Below are 19,046 nucleotides of genomic sequence, written 5' to 3'. Positions count from 1 at the left end.
ACACCTTAAATGTTCATGTATGTTGTAAATATTTTCTACAGACTGTACCTATCTTTTAATTTACTGATGATCTCATGTCAGAATTTTTAATTTTTACATAGTCTGGTCTTTATGTCCTCTGGATTTTATATTTTTCCTTGTGAAGATTTTTCCCACCCCAAAATTATGAAAAGATATTTTTTTCCTTTATTTTCTTCTAGTACTTTTATAATTGTTTTTGTTTAAGATATGTAATCCATCTTGAATGTTTTTTGTATATGCTTTAACCTGGGGATATTGATTGGAATTGCATTGATTGTATGGATGAATTTGGAAAGCATTGAAATAGTACACTATTGTGTCTTCCTACCAGGAGGTTGGCATGTATTTCTGTTCATTCAAATTTTCCTTTATGTCTAGTTAAGTTATTTTTAGATGTTTCCTAGTCTTCGTTGCTCTCATACTAAGGAAATTGCTAAGGTATTCCCATGAGGTTTTTGATTTATTGTCTTGATGTAGCTATGAAATTTATTGTTTATTTAATTCAAATTTGTTATATTAAACAAATCTGTTTATTTTTTTAGTCCAGCATCCCATCTACACTTTTCCATAAAGCATCCACATACGCTCTCCTGGGAATACTACACTATGTTTCAGTGTAAAGCTCACCTTGTGATGAGATTGATTGAAAACAGGATCAGTATGGAATTTATGTTACAAGTAAGTATTAAAGAACTTAACAATTGTAAAGAAAGATCTGTTCTATATGTATATAATCTGAATACTATTCTGTAGAATAGGAGTCAGGGCATCCAATTAGCTGTTTGCCCAGTAAGTAACCTGTTCTTTTTGTTTGTGTTTCCTCAGATGTAGAGTGGGTATGAATACTTGACCCACTTAATGCAGGATTTTTATGAAGATAAAACTAAAATGTGAGGTTAAAAGTAAAACCTGTTTATGCTATGATTTTGTGTCTGGCGTTATTTAGAATATTAAGGATGAAGTGCCATTTACAAATATTTTCAATAGAAAAAAGCACATTTATCTAAAAGATGGTTATTTTTGCTATCGCTAAATTCTGCCATATGTTTTAAGCAAGTTTTGGCGGAAATAGTTGATATGTACTAGTTGAGGTAATAGAAAGCCAGTTGTATTATAAATGTTCAGCTATTCTTTTTCCATTGATAATATTCTTAGAGGTAAGTGGAAAATAACTTTTTAGTAATCTTTTTTTAAAAAGCATTTTAAATTTGCCTTAAAGTTAAGTTTCTTGAATCCTTCTGTCCTTTATCTTGCCTTTAAAGAGCAGAAATATTAAATGAGATGTGGTCTGTAAAGAGCCGGTTCACTTCTTAGAGTGGTATAAATGCAAATGAGTGTTCTCAACTTCTTAAAGAACGTGTAGTTCCTATGTAAAGCTCGTAGCACAATATGTTATAGGTGTTGTATAGTATTATAGCTCTTAAAAACACAGTATTCATTGTCTGGCCAGGATGTCATTAAAATTCAATTATATTTAGAGGAAGAATGATTTTATAGTCTGGCTGTTTAAATCTTTTCATGCTTTCACTCCTAATAGTCTTTAACTAAAACAATCAATGAAGTAAGATGTGAAATTGTCTTCTGTAATTGTCTATAATAAAGTTATAATGCAAAGTGGGAATAGTACAGAATTGCAAGCAATGTATATTATCTTATACAAACTAAATGATACTTTGATTCTTGCAGGTTTTCAATAAACTGCTAAGTTTGGCTAGTACTGCTTCATCTCAGAAGTTCCAGTCACATATGTGGAGTCAGATGTTGGTTTCCACATCTGGATTTTTGAAATCCATCTCGAATGTCTCTGGCAAAGACATCCAGCCTTTAATAAAGCAGTGGGTGTATCCTTTTCAATAGCAGTTCAGCAAAGGAGGGAAGGTTATGTGTATAAGGGGAAGGAGGAAGAAAAGGGCTTTGCGGGATGAAAGGAGGTAAGTAATAGTAGAAATAACCAGGAACTGTAAATCATTTCCTCTAAGGTGCCTACTAAGTATTGAGACACACATACATACACATCTGTATTTGTAAAATTTGGCATAAAGTACCTTTTAGTGTGTGAGTATAGCAATAGGTTTGATGGTGAGGGAGGTAAATAATCCACCAGACAGGCCTGTAGGATTACTTGTAAGATGCAGTGGTCTGGTGACTTCTAGATGTGGTTAGAGGTTGGCACAATTTGAGTGGTATCTTGGAACTTTTCAATTGTTACATTTTTTTCATTTCAAGGCACTATATTAATAACCCAGTAGAGTGGTTTTGCTTCTTTCAAAAAAACTAATTTCTTAATGTTTCAGAATTTCTTTTTAAATCTGGGGAAACATTTTTCACAAGAATTTTGAATACTTTGCCACCTGGTTTAGAGTGGGGTACGCTCTTAAGCTTTGAACCAGGGGGAATGCATTTGAAAATTATTACTACCCTAATGAATAATTTATTTTGTTTAGTACGTATTTATTTTAGTATGCAAAAATTCCTTTACAATTCTTCAGAGACCAGAGCGGAGTGGTAAAATTTTATGGAAGTTTTGCCTTTAATAGAAAACGAAATGTCTTGGAATTGGAAATAAAACAAGATTATACATCTCCTGGAACTCAGAAATATGTGGTAAGTTTTTTTTCCAAAATGGCCTCCTGCACTGCTTTCTCGCCAGTTTAAATAAAGGAAGGGTTTATGGTTGGGGAGCTGGTTGGAAGTTTCATAGTGAGATTTTTTTTGCAAAGAATGAAATTGAGAAAGCACCAAGTGTCAGGGAAGGGAGAAGAGGGTTGCTGATACAGATCTTGGAGGAAACAAATTCTCCCAATTATCCCCACCTCTGGTACCAGCCGCCTTTGTGTCTCCACATGGAGGTCTTGTATAGTGTTATATCTTGATATATATACCTGTACACATAAGAACACACATTGGTTTTTTTTCTAGTACTATCTTTGAACAGTATGTTTCTTTTTAAAGGGACCACTTAAAGTGACAGTACAGGAGTTAGATGGATCCTTCAATCATACATTGCAAATTGAAGAAAACAGTCTTAAACATGATATACCCTGCCATTCCAAAAGCAGAAGGTAGGCATTGGATCTTAACTATAAACTTCAGTCTCACAGATTAAAATGCCAAAATAAAAACCCTAATGTATACCTAATTTTTAAGTAGAGAACATGTTATCTAATATTTTCCCCCCCTTTTACTTCAAGTTAGTATTACCGAACGTTCATTTTTTTTTTTTTTTTAATTTATTTATTTTTGGCTGCGTTGGGTCTTTGTTGCTGTGCGGTGGCTTCTCTTGTTGCGGAGCATGGACTCTAGGTGTGCAGGCTTCATTAGTTGTAGCACACGGGCTCAGTAGTTGTGGCTTGTGGGCTCTAGAGCACAGGCTCAATAGTTGTGGCGCACGGGCTTAGTTGCTCTGTGGCACGTGGGATCTTCGCGGACCAGGGCTTAAACCTGTGTCCCCTGCATTGGCAGGCAGATTCTTAACCGCTGTGCCACCAGGGAAGTCCCCAAACATTCTTTATTTGCTTTCTGTTCTTGACAACATTCGTATCCTTAGAATTAAATAATTAATTTTAAAATTTAGGTTTGAGAATCCTTATTTTGTAGGGACAGGGGGAAGTGGAATGGAAGTTTGAGTTTTTGGAGCCAGGAAAACTTCAAGACAAATCGCTTAGGTTCATTCTTATTAGTCTCATTTGATTAATATCTATAGAAGATATTGGGGAAATGGTCACTGACTATAAGGAGAGTAGCTGAATACATATGTCACGAAAAGCCCCTGCATCTTCTTTACTACGTCTCCTTTACTCTCCCTTTTCTCTGTATCACCATGCCCTGAAATAACATTCTTGATGTCTTTCAAAGGCACGTTACCAGTTTACTTAAAAAATGTCCAATGGTTCATCTTTTGTTTAATATATTTTTTCTTTACCACTTTTTTTGTTTCTTAATTCAGCTATTAGCATATGCTCTGAATAGTGAAAGGAATGTGTAGAAATACCAAATTTCAGAGACAGAAGTCTTATACTTATGACTACACTTAGGTTATCTCACACAGACAAGAATGTCAGTTGATTTGAAGGCGTTTAGAGAACTTGATTCTGAAATCTCTGTAATCATTCTCTGTGAAAATTCTTTCTTAGTTCAGAGTGAAATTCTTCTTCTCCTGTGCACCTTTGAAATCGAGAACATCTGATTACTACCCTTTTCATAATATTTCCTTTGTTTTGTTTTCTCTGTAGTAATAGCATGTCATTTATGTATCCTTTGGTGTGAGGAACATAAAAAGACTGTGCTCTCTTTTCCTATTTTGTCCTCATGTGACCATGCATTTAGTGTAGTGTCTGGTAGATTTTATGATTCAGGAGTAATTTGCATGGAAGCAGTTGCTTTTGTTTTGGCTTATCTTAAATCTTGTGCATATTATTTATACATATTAATTAGTACTGTTAAGATGTTTTGTAGTTTACCACTTGCTTTATTTCATATAGGACAGCACCTTGCATGTACATAACATGTTCAGAATTATTCATGTCTCATTTCAGGCCTGGTTATTTTTTTGTTTTTTTATAAAGGATTTCCTTATTTGGTAGATCTCTTATCTTTCTGTGTAAGACTTCCAGGTACCAGTTTTTGGGAATATATATATGTTTTAAGTTAACATTTAGTTGTATATTTCTGATTTTTGTTAAACTTTGATCAGGAAGACATTTTAATATCATTTACTTCATTCCCTTCAGTTTCAAAATAGACAGGTTTTGTGGTGTTTAAATTCCATTACATTTTCTATCTCTTCCTCCTTAGGATATCTTTCAACACTATGTGAAATTCTTAATTTGAACTTCAGCTGCTCTTTATCTGTTTTCAGAATTGGAAATGTCACAATTTTCAGACTTACTTTTCCTTAAATGTAGGAATAAGAAGAAAAAAATTCCACTGATGAATGGAGAAGAAGTTGACATGGATCTTTCTGCAATGGAGTAAGTTAGTTACTTAAGTTTAAGGATATAACATTTTCTGCATTCTCATTTGTCTTGTAATATATTTACATCTAAAAGTATGTAAATGTCCTGAAATTAGTGCATTTAATACTTTCAGAAGGCAATAAAAACCTTATGTTGAAAACAAATTTTAACATAAAATTATAATTAATCAAAGAGAGAAAAGTAAATCTAGCCTGGCCCAGGTGAAATTCAGAGGAAGTAGCCTTGAATTAGTTTTCTTGCTTCCCTCGTGGCCTCTAGAGCATTGCTTCTCAAACTGAAGTGCGTGTAAGTCACTTGGGGAATCTTCTTAAAATTCAGTTTCTGACCCAGCTCTTCACTAGTGGGTCGTGATAGTTTGCATTTCCAGTGAGTTCTCAGATGTTATTGGTTTTCTTTGTCTTTGGACAAAGCCCCAGGGCACTTTAAGACTTGCTATGTTTGCAAAAAACAATTTAAATATCATTGTAAAAATTTTGTGGTAATATTTATTGATTGACAGGCATTTTATTTTTAAATATAATGTAGCTCAGAGTTTATTTCGCCCATCCATATTGTGCCTGTGTAGTTTTTATAAAACATCTGTAATTATTTACTAACTTGGTTACCAAATATCACTTCTATTTATTACACAGTTTATATAATCTTTCCATATTAAGTCCTTGCCTGTAGTAAGTACCCAGTAGTATTTGTTGAATTGAGTTTATATTTCAGGTGGTGTTCTTTGATAAGAGTGTTAGACTAGATTTTTAGGCTGGTTGCTTTTCTCTTCTTTGGCCATGCCCCAGGCGACATGAGAAATCTTAGTTCCCCAACCAGGGATCAAACCCGAGCCCTGTGCAGTGGAAGTGTGGAGTCTTAACCACTGGACCACCAGGGAAGTCTCTAGACTAGATTTTTAAAACTGTTCTTGTTACTTTGAGAGGTACATGAGGATAAATTTATGCTATACCTCTGAACTATGATTTCAGAACTTTCTGTTTGATAAAAATGATCATGAGTCTAGCATATTTTTAATAATAAGTCAGCTAAGCAAATTAATTTAATAAATTAATAAGAAATAAGTTTATCTGGGACTTCCCTGGTGGTCCAGTGGCTAAGACTCTGCACTTCCAATGCTGGAGGCCTGGATTCGATCCCTGGTCAGAGAACTAGATCCCACATGCCACAACTAAGAGTTCGCATGCTGCAACTAAGAGTTTGCATGCCGCAAGTAAAGATCCCACATGCCGCAATGAAGATCCCGTGTGCCACAACTAAGACTGGATGCAGCCAAATAAATAAATTAGTTAATTAAGAGAAAAAAGAAATGTTTATTTTAGTTACAGATTGATGTCTCATAAAGAGTGGCATTTATAGCCATTGGCAAGTATTAGACTTTAGGAAATAAAATGAAGAAATTTGGTCCAGGGCTTCCCTGGTGGCGCAGTGGTTGAGAATCTGCCTGCTAATGCAGGGGACATGGGTTCGAGCCCTGGTCTGGGAAGATCCCACATGCCACGGAGCAACTAGGCCCGTGAGCCACAACTACTGAGCCTGCGCGTCTGGAGCCTGTGCTCCGCAACAAGAGAGGCTGCGACAGTGAGAGGCCCGCGCACTGCGATGAAGAGTGGCCCCCCTTTGCCACAACTAGAGAAAGCCCTCGCACAGAAATGAAGACCCAACACAGCCAAGAATAAATAAATAAACAAATGTGGGGTTTAAAAAAAAAAAAAAAAGAAATTTGGTCCAATTTCCCCTTTTCACATCATACAATCCCTAATCAAAATCCCCAAATTAATATTTTCAGATGGATTTTTTTGTTTCAACAAGATCAATATAGGGCTACCCTGGTAGCGCAGTGGTTAAGAATCCGCCTGCCAATGCAGGGACACGGGTTCGAGCCCTGGTCTAGGAAGATCCCACATGCCGCGGAGCAACTAAGCCTGTGCGCCACAACTACTGAGCCTGAGCTCTAGAGCCCGCGAGCCACAACTACTTAAGCCCGCGCCGAGAGCCCGCGAGCCACAACTACTGAAGCCCGCGCCTAGAGCCCGCGCTCTGCAACAAGAGAAGCCACCGTGATAAGAGAAGCCTGCACACCGTAACGAAGGGTAGCCCCCACTTGCTGCAACTAGAGAAAGCCCGCGTGCAGCACCGAAGACCCAACACAGCCAAAAATAAACAAACAAATATATAAATAAATTTATAAAAAAAAGGATCCATATAGATAGATTAGACATTGTGAGAAACTTGAAATTCATATTAAACATAATGAGAAAATTGTCAAAATGATCTTTAAAAACATGAACGCAGTAAAACTGCATGGAGAAGGGAATCTGGTTAATAAATGCTGTGTTTTTATAAATATATGAAATTGAAAAAATAAATAAAAAAAATTATATTTTCTTTCAGTGCTGATTCTCCTTTGCTGTGGATAAGGATAGACCCAGACATGTCGGTATTGAGGAAAGTAGAATTTGAGCAAGCGGATTTTATGTGGCAGTATCAGCTCCGCTATGAGAGGGATGTTGTGGCACAGCAAGAGTCCATTTTGGCCTTGGAAAAGTTCCCCACTCCAGCATCTCGGCTTGCCCTTACTGACATATTAGAACAGGAGCAGTGTTTCTACCGCGTGAGAATGTCAGCTTGCTTCTGCCTTGCAAAGGTGAGATTATGTACAGTAGAAAGAAAACAAGATGGCTGATGTGTATTTTAAAAAAACAAAATTATCTCTGAAGGTGAATTAAAATTCACCGTAGTCTTTAATTTTACTTGGTGGTTGGTCTCTTGAAAGCTTTTGCCACATGCTTTTAACAAGGCTGATTTAGAGAAACACGTTTTGACCTGAAAATAAGTAATGCACTAAAATTTTATCATTGTCAAACTGAAACTGAGAGTTTAAAACCAAAGAGAATTTTCCCATTTTACTGAATTGCCAACCAAAGAATTGTTAATGCAAAGAATGTAAGAAATTCCTTGGTTTGAGTGATATTTTATATTTTAGTACATGAAATCAGTTCATCTTAATTATCCCACTGTGGTGGTGATTTCTTGTTGGTTTGAGCTTAGTAATCAATATTAGGGATATGGAATTTAAAATGATAGGTTCTATTATTTAATGTAATAGAAAAGTTAATTTATTAAGAAAACTACATATTTTTCTTTAGATACAAAAAAAAAACCTGAAGGTAGAACAAATGCAAGCCAGAAAATGCAGACAAATATTTGGCCAGAAATACTGGGTTCCAGGTATTTAAAAAGCATATTGGTACTAGGTTCATTCCCATATAGTAACTCTCTTGCCTTCCTCCCTGCTAAATCCACTTGTCCAGCATTTCAACAGATTATAATGGTTTAGATTTGTTTTATCTCTCATGGTAACTAGTGAGCAGTTTGATTCCTACATCTACTCAGATATATGAGGGAAAATGTGATTTTCTTTGATAATCATCTGCTAAGGATGTAATTTCATTGCTCCTATAAAGTTCTTCGTGATTCTCACATGCAAAATTCTTAGCAGATCTGTAAAATTATAGACTTATTTAAAGTTAATTATAATTTCATTCTTTTCAGATGTGATTTTTATATACACTAAGGTATCAATAGCAAGATGTGGATTTTTTGGTAAAGTGTTCTTACAGACTTAGGTGGTAGCACTGTACTTGCTTAGTTTTAAATTAGGGTAGATTTAAAAGCCTTATTTAAAATCCATGGTGGTGTTTCTATCTGATAAATTTAAAACATTAGAACTGCATCTGCCTAAATGGACAAAACTTACTCAGAATAAAGTCTTTGCAAACAAGTTTTCTTAAAACATAAGAAGAGTGCTCCAGTTTAGAAACTAACTTGTTGAAAACAGTTACAAGTGTACATAAGAATTTTAGGGGGGGTAGAGTTTATATATATTTATAAATATATAAATATATTTATGTACGTTTTCTTGGAAATGATCATGAGAAGCTAAAATGTATTAAATTTCTAAGAACTGAAATTGTTATAAATGAATCCGATTGTATCGATAACTTTTAGAAAGCTATTTTATTTATTTAAAAATATGTTTTCCATGGTGGTCAAATTACTTCATTTTCTAATTACTTGCAGATTGCAAATTCAATGGTGAGCACATGGACAGGACCACCAGCCATGAAGTCACTCTTTACTAGGATGTTTTGTTGTAAAACTTGTCCAAACATTGTGAAAACAAACAACTTTATGAGCTTTCAAAGTTACTTTCTACAGAAGGTACAGTCTCCCTTCTAGTTTTCTTATGATTGTTTTTTGCCAATATCTGTATATCTCATTTTAACCTGGGGACTCTTCAAATATTATTTACTTTCTTATAAATGATTTTTTTTGTGTTACATGTGTATACATGTGTTACATGTGAACACATGATAATGTGTTCTCTTTTTGCTCCTAAAATGTTTTCCAAAGTTTCAGTTGTTCATTGATTTTATGAACTGTGTGCGAGTAAGTCACTGTCCATATTAATACTAAAGTAAGTAGAAATGGATAATTTGACTTTTTGGTTGGTTACATGGGGGATGGAGGTATGGGTGAGTCCTTCTGATGGCCATCCTTGTAGGATGTGGACAGCATTTCTGAGTCAGAGACAATACAGCACACAGCTCTAGTTTCAGTCCCAGCTCTGCTGCTCACTAGCAGTTTGCAAGAGGACAAGTTTCTTAACTCTCTAAACCTCAGTTTACTCAATTGTAAATTTAGCTTTTTTAAAAATTAAATAATATCAAGCATGTGAAGTGTTTCGCACTATATTCTTATCAAATAGCAAGTTTTTTACAAATGGTAATTTAGAAAGTGGTGGTGTGATAGAGCCACTGTTATAGGAAGTGATGTGGGAATGGCAGGGTGGTCAGCATTTGGGCAATTTGGAAATCATTTGTAAAATATTTTGAGTAAGTTAGTAATGAAGGCCCAGATTAGATTAACTAGATTAACTAGAAGGAGGAGTAAAGTTGAAGTAGAGAAAAACTAATGAAGCCTATTCTTTCATGATTTGGTGTTGAAGAGTGTGAGAAAGGTGACATGTTGAGGATAAAGCAAGGCTGAGAAAGGACATTTCAGGTTTTGTTTTGTATAGAGGGAGAAAAAGCTTGAGGCATGTTTGGCACAGAGAAAGGAACCAGTGGAGAAGCAGAGATGAAATATTCATCTCTTGGGAGCAAGTAAATATAAAAAACATTAGAGCAAATTCTGAAGTTATTAGTAGTGGGTGGGGACATAGTTGTGAGGTTAATTTTAGAAAAGATAAGAACATTCCTTTTTCTGAGGCAGGTAGAAAGCAGATTAAAAGTAAATGAAATGATAGATGTTGAGGGGAATGTTAAGCAAGGTGAGATTTGTATGTGATGGAGAGAAATGTGAAAAGAATTACCCAGCCACATTGAGACACATGCTGAGAGTGGAAGTCATGACATATTGATAGTGAATTTCATCAGCAGAACAGATTCAGGAGATCGGGTTTGGGAAAAGCCAGTATTGGTGTGATCAAAGAAGTCTGAGGCATCCTGTTATTTTAAAGAACCGAGCATTTCATAGTACTTGAACATGGTTGCTCAGCTCTCTATTGCCATTTCACTAATGTATGGTCTGAAAGCAAGTTAATTTCTGTGACTACCGAATGTGTCCCCTTCATTATGCCATTGTACTTCCATATACCTGAGATCAATATTCAGATTGGGAGTTGTGATCCATTAATGAGGGGGGTCATGAAATCAATTTGGAAGTTTTTTTTTTTAAATAAAAGAGAACAATAGGCAGTATCAGAACGCGACACATGAAATAAGGGTAGGTGTAAGGTTTTTTTTTGTTTTATTTTTTACTTTGTATACATGACGTGTGTGTGTGTTTGGGATGTAAATGTATTTCTTACTGTGGGTTACAGTCAAAAAAATTGGAAAAGCAGTGCTTTTAGACTAGTTCACCTTTCACATAATACTTCTAGTGGCAGAAAAGAGAGAGAGAGGATTAGTGCTTAAATCAAATTTAAGTCCTATTTCTATGGAAAAAAAACTTTCCCTCAGTTCTTACAGCATTAATAATAACTATTATAGCACTGACCGTCCCCTTGCTTCTGGTCCTTCCAGCAAGCAAAGGAGTCCTGCTACTTTCTGTCCCCCAGCTTAGAGAGAATAGTTATTTTGAATCAGAAGACGGGGTAGTCCAAATCTCTCTGTGTACTGGGGACTGTGATGTTTATTTGTCTGTAGTTCTGCCTCGAGTTTGAATAGCTTGGTTTTACTGGTAGAGGTTACCACTGTCAGGCTTCTACTTCCTTAGAAAAGTTGCCTATGAAAATTTGGAAAGGAGAAAGTTAAGCTGGATTTTAGATAATTTACCATTTTTCCTTAGGCTGAGAATGGGGCAGTGGTACTGGAGAATCAGTATCTTCTCAGACTGGTGATTGAACTCTACTGTCTGCCTGCCACATGCCTCCAGCCACTGTATCCATTAATCCTGAAAATGGTTGTGAGGAAACTAGACTCCTGCTCAGTAAGCAACTAGCTATAATAATCCATCTTAATAGATAGTGGTGTAGAAGTTGAACAATGGTCTTATCTAATGTTAAAGCCCATACCTTGTCCCTTGTAAAACACAGAACTGAATTTACATTACACATACCTCTTCTGACAAATGGGCTACCGAGTGTATCCAGTTATGCAGCTTTCCCCTTGGTTTCCTACTCAGCTCCTTTGTTAGCATGTTTGAGACATGTTCCCAGTGTGAGGGGGTAGGAATCAGTGGGGGTTGGAGTCCATCCAGATACCTGTGTCAGCCCCAGAGTAACCCTGTTTCAGCATATACTTCATTGAATTGTAGTAATGAAAATTAAACAAAAATTTTTTTTGTAGACTATGCCAGTTGCGATGGCTTTATTGAGAGATGTTCATAACCTTTGTCCCAAAGAAGTCTTAACATTTATTTTAGACTTAATCAAGTACAATGACAACAGAAAAAATAAGGTAAGATACCTTAGTATTATAAAAGTAGCCAGTGATATTTTGTTTTTAAAGAAATATTTAGACTGTGAAATCATTGTTGTGTCCATTATACTTGAAATTTATAGAGAAAGAAATATACAAACATGATTTATTATAATCAGTAGATGAAAACCAAGATTACTTGGTTTTTAAATGTTCCGTATACTGTTATAACGTGGAGATAGAAGTACATCAAATTTTGGGAACTCAGCTAACTTTTGTTTTGGTGAAGTCTGACAGCCCAGTTTAATTTTTATTCCTTTTTTCTTTTATCAAGTGATACCCAGAAAACAGTTCCTCTTGGGATAACTTGTTCATTGATGAATTTGATTTTTTCTTTTTTACCATTATGTGTGTTTTATTCATTTATTTAGTAAATTACTATTGAATGCCATGCTTCAAAAGTTACTTCACCTTACTTGTTATCATTCTAACCATCAGCAAGTGTTTTTGAGAATATATGCTATGCTAGGCGGTATAACACGTTACATAGAAAGAATGCATGGTAGTTGCCGTCTGGAATTTCATTTAAATTAAACGTCTATTGAAGAACTGCTGCATATCACAGTCTGATTCTGGGGCCTCAAGGATTCAGCCTAATGGGAAATCAGACAAGTAAACAGGTTATTCATAACTGCTAAAGTGGAGGTATGTATACACAAATTTCTAGGGAGATTCGGAGGAAGTAGTGCCTTCTTCCAAGGGTATAGAGAGACACTCAGGGAAGTTTTGTACTTAAGATGTGACCCTCGAACTGAGTCATAAACAATAGGATTTTCCCAGTCTGAGTAGGGCCAGTCTAGGAAGGTTACTCCGAGCAGAAGGAACAGCACATATAATGACACATGTAACTTGTAGGATAAGTTGAATTCATGAGAAGTTTAATAAAACATTACAACAGTAAAAAAAAAAAGTCACAAGTGGACCTCCCTGGGGGCGCAGTGGTTAAGAATCTCCCTGCCAGTGCAGGGGACATGGGTTCAAGCCCTGGTCCAGGAAGATCCCACATGCCGCGCAGCAACTAAACCTGTGCACCACAACTACTGAGCCTGCGCTCTAGAGCCCGCGAGCTACAACTACTGAGCCTGCGTGCCTAGAGCCCGTGCTCCATGACAAGAGAAGCCACTGCAGTGAGAAGCCCACTCACCATGACGAAGAGTAGCCCCCACTCGCTGCAACTAGAGAAAGCCCATGCGCAGCAACGAAGAACCAACGCAGCCATAAATAAATAAATAAATAAATTTTAAAAAAGTCACAAGTGTTTTATTTACAAATGGTGATTTATAGTGAAAAATCAAGAAGGCAAAATTTTCCTCTTTAAGTCAGTAGAGTAACATTCAAATGATTTAAGAGTCCTTAAAAAAATTAGTTCTTTAAAGAATACATTATAGCTGATACACTTTCTTTCCATTTTTGAATATTGTTAAAAAAGGTTTTGTAAGATTCTTTCCTTCCTAATCTGCTGGTTTGTTTTGACTTTCACTTATAGTATTGCTTTCTTCACCTACACGTGAATTTCTTTTTTTGAAGATATAATTGTCTTCAATTAAGACTAGCATACATCTTAATCCCTGAAGATATTAAGGACAGAATAAATGCAAATAATAACAACACGTAATACTAGCTAGTTTTTTGTATGTTCCATGGCCTGTACCAAAACTTGATTAATATGATCTTCATCAGACCTCTGAGATAGATACTATAATTATCTCAGTTTCCATTTGAGGAGATAGAAGCTAGTAAAAGCTAACAGATTTACTCAAGGTCATATATGCGGTAGGGCCAGGGGCAAAACCCAGATTTGTCTGATGTCAAAACTTAAAAATTATTGTTGAGAGAAAAAGATTTTGTTGTTATTTAAAGATTTGCAGATTAATGGATTAAAACTGGAAGAAAAGATGTGATTGGATGGTGCCTAAGAATACTTCATTGATTTTCTTATGTTTGCTTTTAAAGTACTTCACTTCCAACCACTAATGATTTGTCTCTGAGGGCTTTGGTTAAGCATATTTTTTAAAAAAGGTTCACTATATAACGTGCATGAGAAGAAATGAAAGATTTTTCTGGGATTAAGATTAAATTAGAGGGGCTTCCCTGGCGGTCCAGTGGTTAAGATTCCGCGCTCCCAATGCAGGGGGCACGGGTTTGATCCCTGGTCGGGGAACTAAGATCCCACATGCCACACAATGCGGCCAAAAAAAAAAAAAAAAAAAAAAAAGATTAAATTAGAAATACAGAACACTAAATGCCAAAAAGAAGTTGGGATTTGGGGGTGGGGAGATATTTTTTTAAATTTTAACATCTCATGAATTGGGCAGGAGCGTTAAATTCAGTATTCTAGATAACTTAGTTTTCAAGAAGACTAAAATTAAATCCCTTTCAAGCCTGGTTATTAGTCATTTTATATGAAAATCTTTTATATATACACATGAATCTCTAACATATATTTCTCATAAATCATATATACACTTATGAAATTTGTCTTCTTAAATAAGTATGCAGAACATGGGTTGAACTATTCCTGATACCAAACGATCATTGTTAAAAACTTCAGTCAGCCTTTGCTGCAGTATGTTGACGTTGATGCCTTCAGTTGGTTTTTTTTGTGGGAAGTTTTGCTGTATGTACTAAATGCCCCCACACCCCCCAGTTGTGTTTCACAAATTATTTATTCTTCACTTGACTTTGGGGTGATCAGATAATCTAGCCTGTTTGATTAGGAGTATAGTGTCTGTGAGAATTGGATATGGTCTGAGGGGTAAATGTTAAATATTTTGGTTTTTGTACTTCATCCACATCCCTGTCTCATTTTTGATTTCTGAGTTTATTCTGTGCTCTGAATACTTAGTTCAGAAATGGTTAAGTAAATGGTCTTTTGCTTTGTTAGCAAAGTAGTTATCAGAGGTAACAATGAAACTATAAAAATACTTGGAGAAAACCTATGAACATTATTTAAATGATCTCTGAATGCAAATGGCCTTTCTGAGTGTGAAATAAAACTTAGAAACCGTAGAGAAAAGGTTGACTGAAGTTATAGAGATTAATTTTTTTAATCATTAGAACAGTTTGAAAACAAAACTCATCCATGGTGAATACTTGTGGAGTATTTTGTTTTTGTTTGTTTTTATGTGCCTTGTTTTTTTTCCTACCTGGTATTCGAACATAGGAATGTTTAGGGACTGTGCCATTATGTGTGTCAGTTGGAGGTTCTGGCTCCATGGTGGAAGTCAGAAGGGGCCAGGTCTTCTTCCTTTGTCTCCTAGCAGTTTGTTTTGCCACAGCATAATCCCAACACTGCTGATAGAAGTAATTAATTTGCTTGCTCCATGTTCAGATTTCTAGGCTAGAGCATCTGAGTTGCTGAGTTTAAATCAAACCACACTCAGATTGCTTTCAATAAATTGCTTCTCTGGGAATTGGGATATGGATTTAGGAATTTTTATTTGTTTTTTTGGATGGTTTCCTCCCTTTTCTCTGCTTCTTTTGCTAGAACTCCTGTTATTTGTATGTCATGTGTTCTACACCAGCCTTCCAACTTCCTTGTGCTTTCTTTCCTATTTTTTATCTTTTTTTTTTTTTTGCTCAAAATTTTTGGAGTTTTTTTCAATTTTATATTCCAATTTAATTTTTATTCTGATTCTCTGCATATTTCTTTTTTTAAAAAATGTATTATCCTGTTGGAAGGGATATCATTGGTTACTTCTCAGACAATATTAATGGTCACTTTTGAATTTTTTTCCCTCTACTGGTTTTCTTTTCCTTGTATACTCTTATTTCCTCCAAGTCGCTTTTCCCACTTTGTTCTGGTCTCTCTTTATGTTAATGCTTTCTTCAACTATCTGGTGACCCTTGGTTGGATGTTTTAGATGAGAATAGAGCACTGAAATAGCTGATTTGAAGCTCTGTATTACCAGCAGGATTTGTGGACTGTGGTCTTCCTTTTAGAGGAATCTGGCTAGATTACTATGAGAGTGTCTTACATGTAGTAAACACTTGTCAAGTAAAGTAATGTATTTCTAATTAGTAGACCTCTTTCACTCTTTTTTCCACTGTGTGACTCTATACAAAGGACGGAATTGAATACTAACCTGAAAACTTGCTTATGTTTTCAGATGAATTATGTTTTTAAGTTATATTTTATTTTATTAACTTTTGAATAGAAATGTAAATTCTGTTGTCTTCTCGTAATTATTTTTTGGCTCAGTTTTCAGATAACTATTATCGTGCAGAAATGATTGATGCCCTTGCCAACTCTGTTACGCCTGCAGTCAGTGTGAATAATGAAGTTCGAACTTTGGATAATTTAAATCCAGATGTGCGACTCATTCTTGAAGAAATCACTAGGTTTTTGAATATGGAAAAACTTCTTCCGAGTTATAGACACACCATCACTGTCAGGTATGATGATTCTTCATATTTGTTTCTTAAAGTTATTTGCTTTCATAATTATAAGAGAAATTTATTTGCATAGAGAATTGGGAAATATAGTAAAGTAAAAGAAAATAAAATTCTGTATGATTCTACCACCCATGGATAAATTATTGCTATTTTGGAGAATGGCCCTCTAAAATTTTCCTCTGGTAACATATAAATTTTAAATTATTTGCCATATTGTATATATAGTTTTTATATTCTGCTTATATTATAAACACTTTCTCATGTCATCAGAAATTCTTCATAAGCATTGTATTTGATGTCTGCATAATCTTTTATCCCATTGGATATAATTTAAACTCTATCATAGTTTATTGTTTATTATTATGTAATTATAATACTTATATAATACTTATATAATATTATTATATTATTAGTTTATTGTTAGGCTTCTTTTAAGGCTTCTGTCAACTTTGTATGTATGACTGTCGACAATTTCTGTCTATTTCATTAGGAGTTCGCTAAAAAAAAGTTGATTTACCCATTCAACATTATGAACAGTTTCAACTTTGCATATATACTAGTGAATAAACTATATATGTATTACTAAAACTTTTGGAGAGAATACTTTATTTAAGTTATGTTTTATGCTAAATACATTTTTCTGAAGTGTGTTCCAGTTAAAATACCTGAAACTGAATTTCCAAAGTTTTGAAATTAGTTTTCTTTTAATAGGGTTTTTTATTGTCATTGCAAAAATTGAATGTTAAAAAATTAAAAAGTGGATTCAAATTACATTCATTTTTCAGCTTACTGTTATGGATTAATTTCTAATGCCTTGGAAACAAGTTTAAAAGAGTATTTAACTATAAATACATTTTCCTAGTTGTTTGAGAGCCATACGAGTGCTTCAGAAGAATGGCCATGTGCCAAGTGATCCAGCTCTTTTTAAATCTTACGCAGAATATGGCCACTTTGTGGACATCAGGATAGCAGCTTTGGAAGCAGTTGTTGACTATACTAAAGGTAATGCTTTAGAAATATATGCCCATAGTCATTTTATCAATAGAAAGAATTGTTTACCATTTACTATTTAGTTATTAGGGTTTTCATATTATGTACAATACAGATATTTTGATTTTAAATTCTTGACTCACTGATTGAGAGTTTTTGGTAAATGTAGAATTCATATAAAAATTAGTAAATGAGGGAAAAGAAAAGAGTTATAGATAGATATCTTTGGTCTTTCTGAAAAGTTAGTGTATCATTTTATAGCTTTAATTACATGTTATTTTAAGAAATAGAAGGTTTGGGAGAAATTTCTAATTACATAAGGTTTCAAGAAAACATTTTGGGGCTTCCCTGGTGGCGCAGTGGTTGGGAGTCCGCCTGCCAATGCAGGGGACGCAGGTTCGTGCCCCGGTCCGGGAGGATCCCACATGCTGTGGAGCGGCTGGGCCCGTGAGCCATGGCCGCTGGGCCTGTGCGTCCGGAGCCTGTGCTCTGCAGTGAGGGAGGCCACGGCAGTGAGAGGCCCTCGTACCGCAAAAAAAAAAAAAAAAAAAGAAAAGAAAAGATTTTGTACCTGTCAAAACTGTTGTCTGTGAAAGTAGAGCAAGAGATACAAGTAGGAACTTCAGGAGGGGGATTAGGCAAGGCTTTGTGAAGTTGAAAAAAAACAAGGAAAAAGATGAATAAGAGAACACTACATATTCAAAACATTTTCAGAAATACAGAGAAGAAAGTTAAGGTGATGAAAATATTTTCAAAAATTGTCATAAAAGGCTTCCCTGGTGGCACAGTGGTTGAGAGTCCGCCTGCCGATGCAGGGGACACGGGTTCGTGCCCCGGTCCAGGAAGATCCCACATGCCGCGGGGCAGCTGGGCCCGTGAGCCATGGCCACTGAGCCTGCGCGTCCGGAGCCTGTGCTCCGCAACGGGAGAGGCCACAACAGTGAGAGGCCCTCGTACTGCAAAAAAAAAAAAAAAAAAAAAAATTCTCATAAAGAATAGAGCAGGTGGAAGAAAAGCAATAATCCCAGAAATAATAGAATACTTTGAAAGAGTGTAAATGAGACTGACCTAAGCTAGAGTCTGATGAAATTTAAAATTTTAAGGTTAAGGAAAAAATGTATAAGTTCCTGGGAATATCAGAACCCAGTTATTGTACAAGGTGAAAGAATACTGTGGCTGTAACTTCTTCAGAATAAGAAGAGTTCAAAAGACAGTGAACACAGGCTAACATAATGCTTAGGAAAAATTATGACCTAAGATTTTCTACTTTGCCAAGTTGTTCCTATAGCCTTGAAGACTTAGAAGTACATTTCCTATGTAACATTTTAAAAAACAAAATTCTGAAGGATAATTTTCAGCTGACCTGTAAAGGAATCAAAATAATAACTCAAGATTGATGAAAGTGTGATAAGAAAGGCCCAGTGACAAGCAACTATGCCTATAAAATAAAGAGCTAAGCTTAAATATTTGTTAACATGGTTTAAAATGTAATGCAAATTTCAAAGAAATTCTTAAAAAATAACATGTCAGTATAAGAACTATGTAAATCTAAAATTCCAGATTATACTAAAATATGGGAAGAATAAAGAAGTTATGATAACATTCTCATCTGAATGTAGAAAGAGAGGAATGGGTGAGGGAAATTCTTCAGGAGATATCGGTTAAGTTTCTCATGTTAAGT

General features: G+C 35.3%; 1 protein-coding gene across 1 annotated transcript in view; it reads left to right on the top strand.

Moving 5' to 3' along the window:
* Positions 1–19,046, top strand: part of TAF2 (TATA-box binding protein associated factor 2) — an 80,381-nt gene that overhangs the window by 28,457 nt on the left and 32,878 nt on the right. Inside the window, exons 11-20 of the mRNA XM_065895117.1 lie at positions 564–699; positions 1,708–1,862; positions 2,511–2,625; positions 2,974–3,083; positions 4,926–4,991; positions 7,389–7,641; positions 9,078–9,218; positions 11,849–11,959; positions 16,182–16,375; positions 17,238–17,377. Coding sequence (XP_065751189.1) covers positions 564–699; positions 1,708–1,862; positions 2,511–2,625; positions 2,974–3,083; positions 4,926–4,991; positions 7,389–7,641; positions 9,078–9,218; positions 11,849–11,959; positions 16,182–16,375; positions 17,238–17,377 — 1,421 coding nt within the window. The remainder of the gene's footprint in view (positions 1–563; positions 700–1,707; positions 1,863–2,510; positions 2,626–2,973; positions 3,084–4,925; positions 4,992–7,388; positions 7,642–9,077; positions 9,219–11,848; positions 11,960–16,181; positions 16,376–17,237; positions 17,378–19,046) is intronic.

Source organism: Phocoena phocoena, chromosome 17, assembly GCF_963924675.1.
Source record: "Phocoena phocoena chromosome 17, mPhoPho1.1, whole genome shotgun sequence".
Taxonomy (NCBI): Eukaryota; Metazoa; Chordata; class Mammalia; order Artiodactyla; family Phocoenidae; genus Phocoena; species Phocoena phocoena.
Note: the sequence above shows the minus strand (reverse complement) of the source record. Positions and strands in the feature narration are given on the sequence as shown.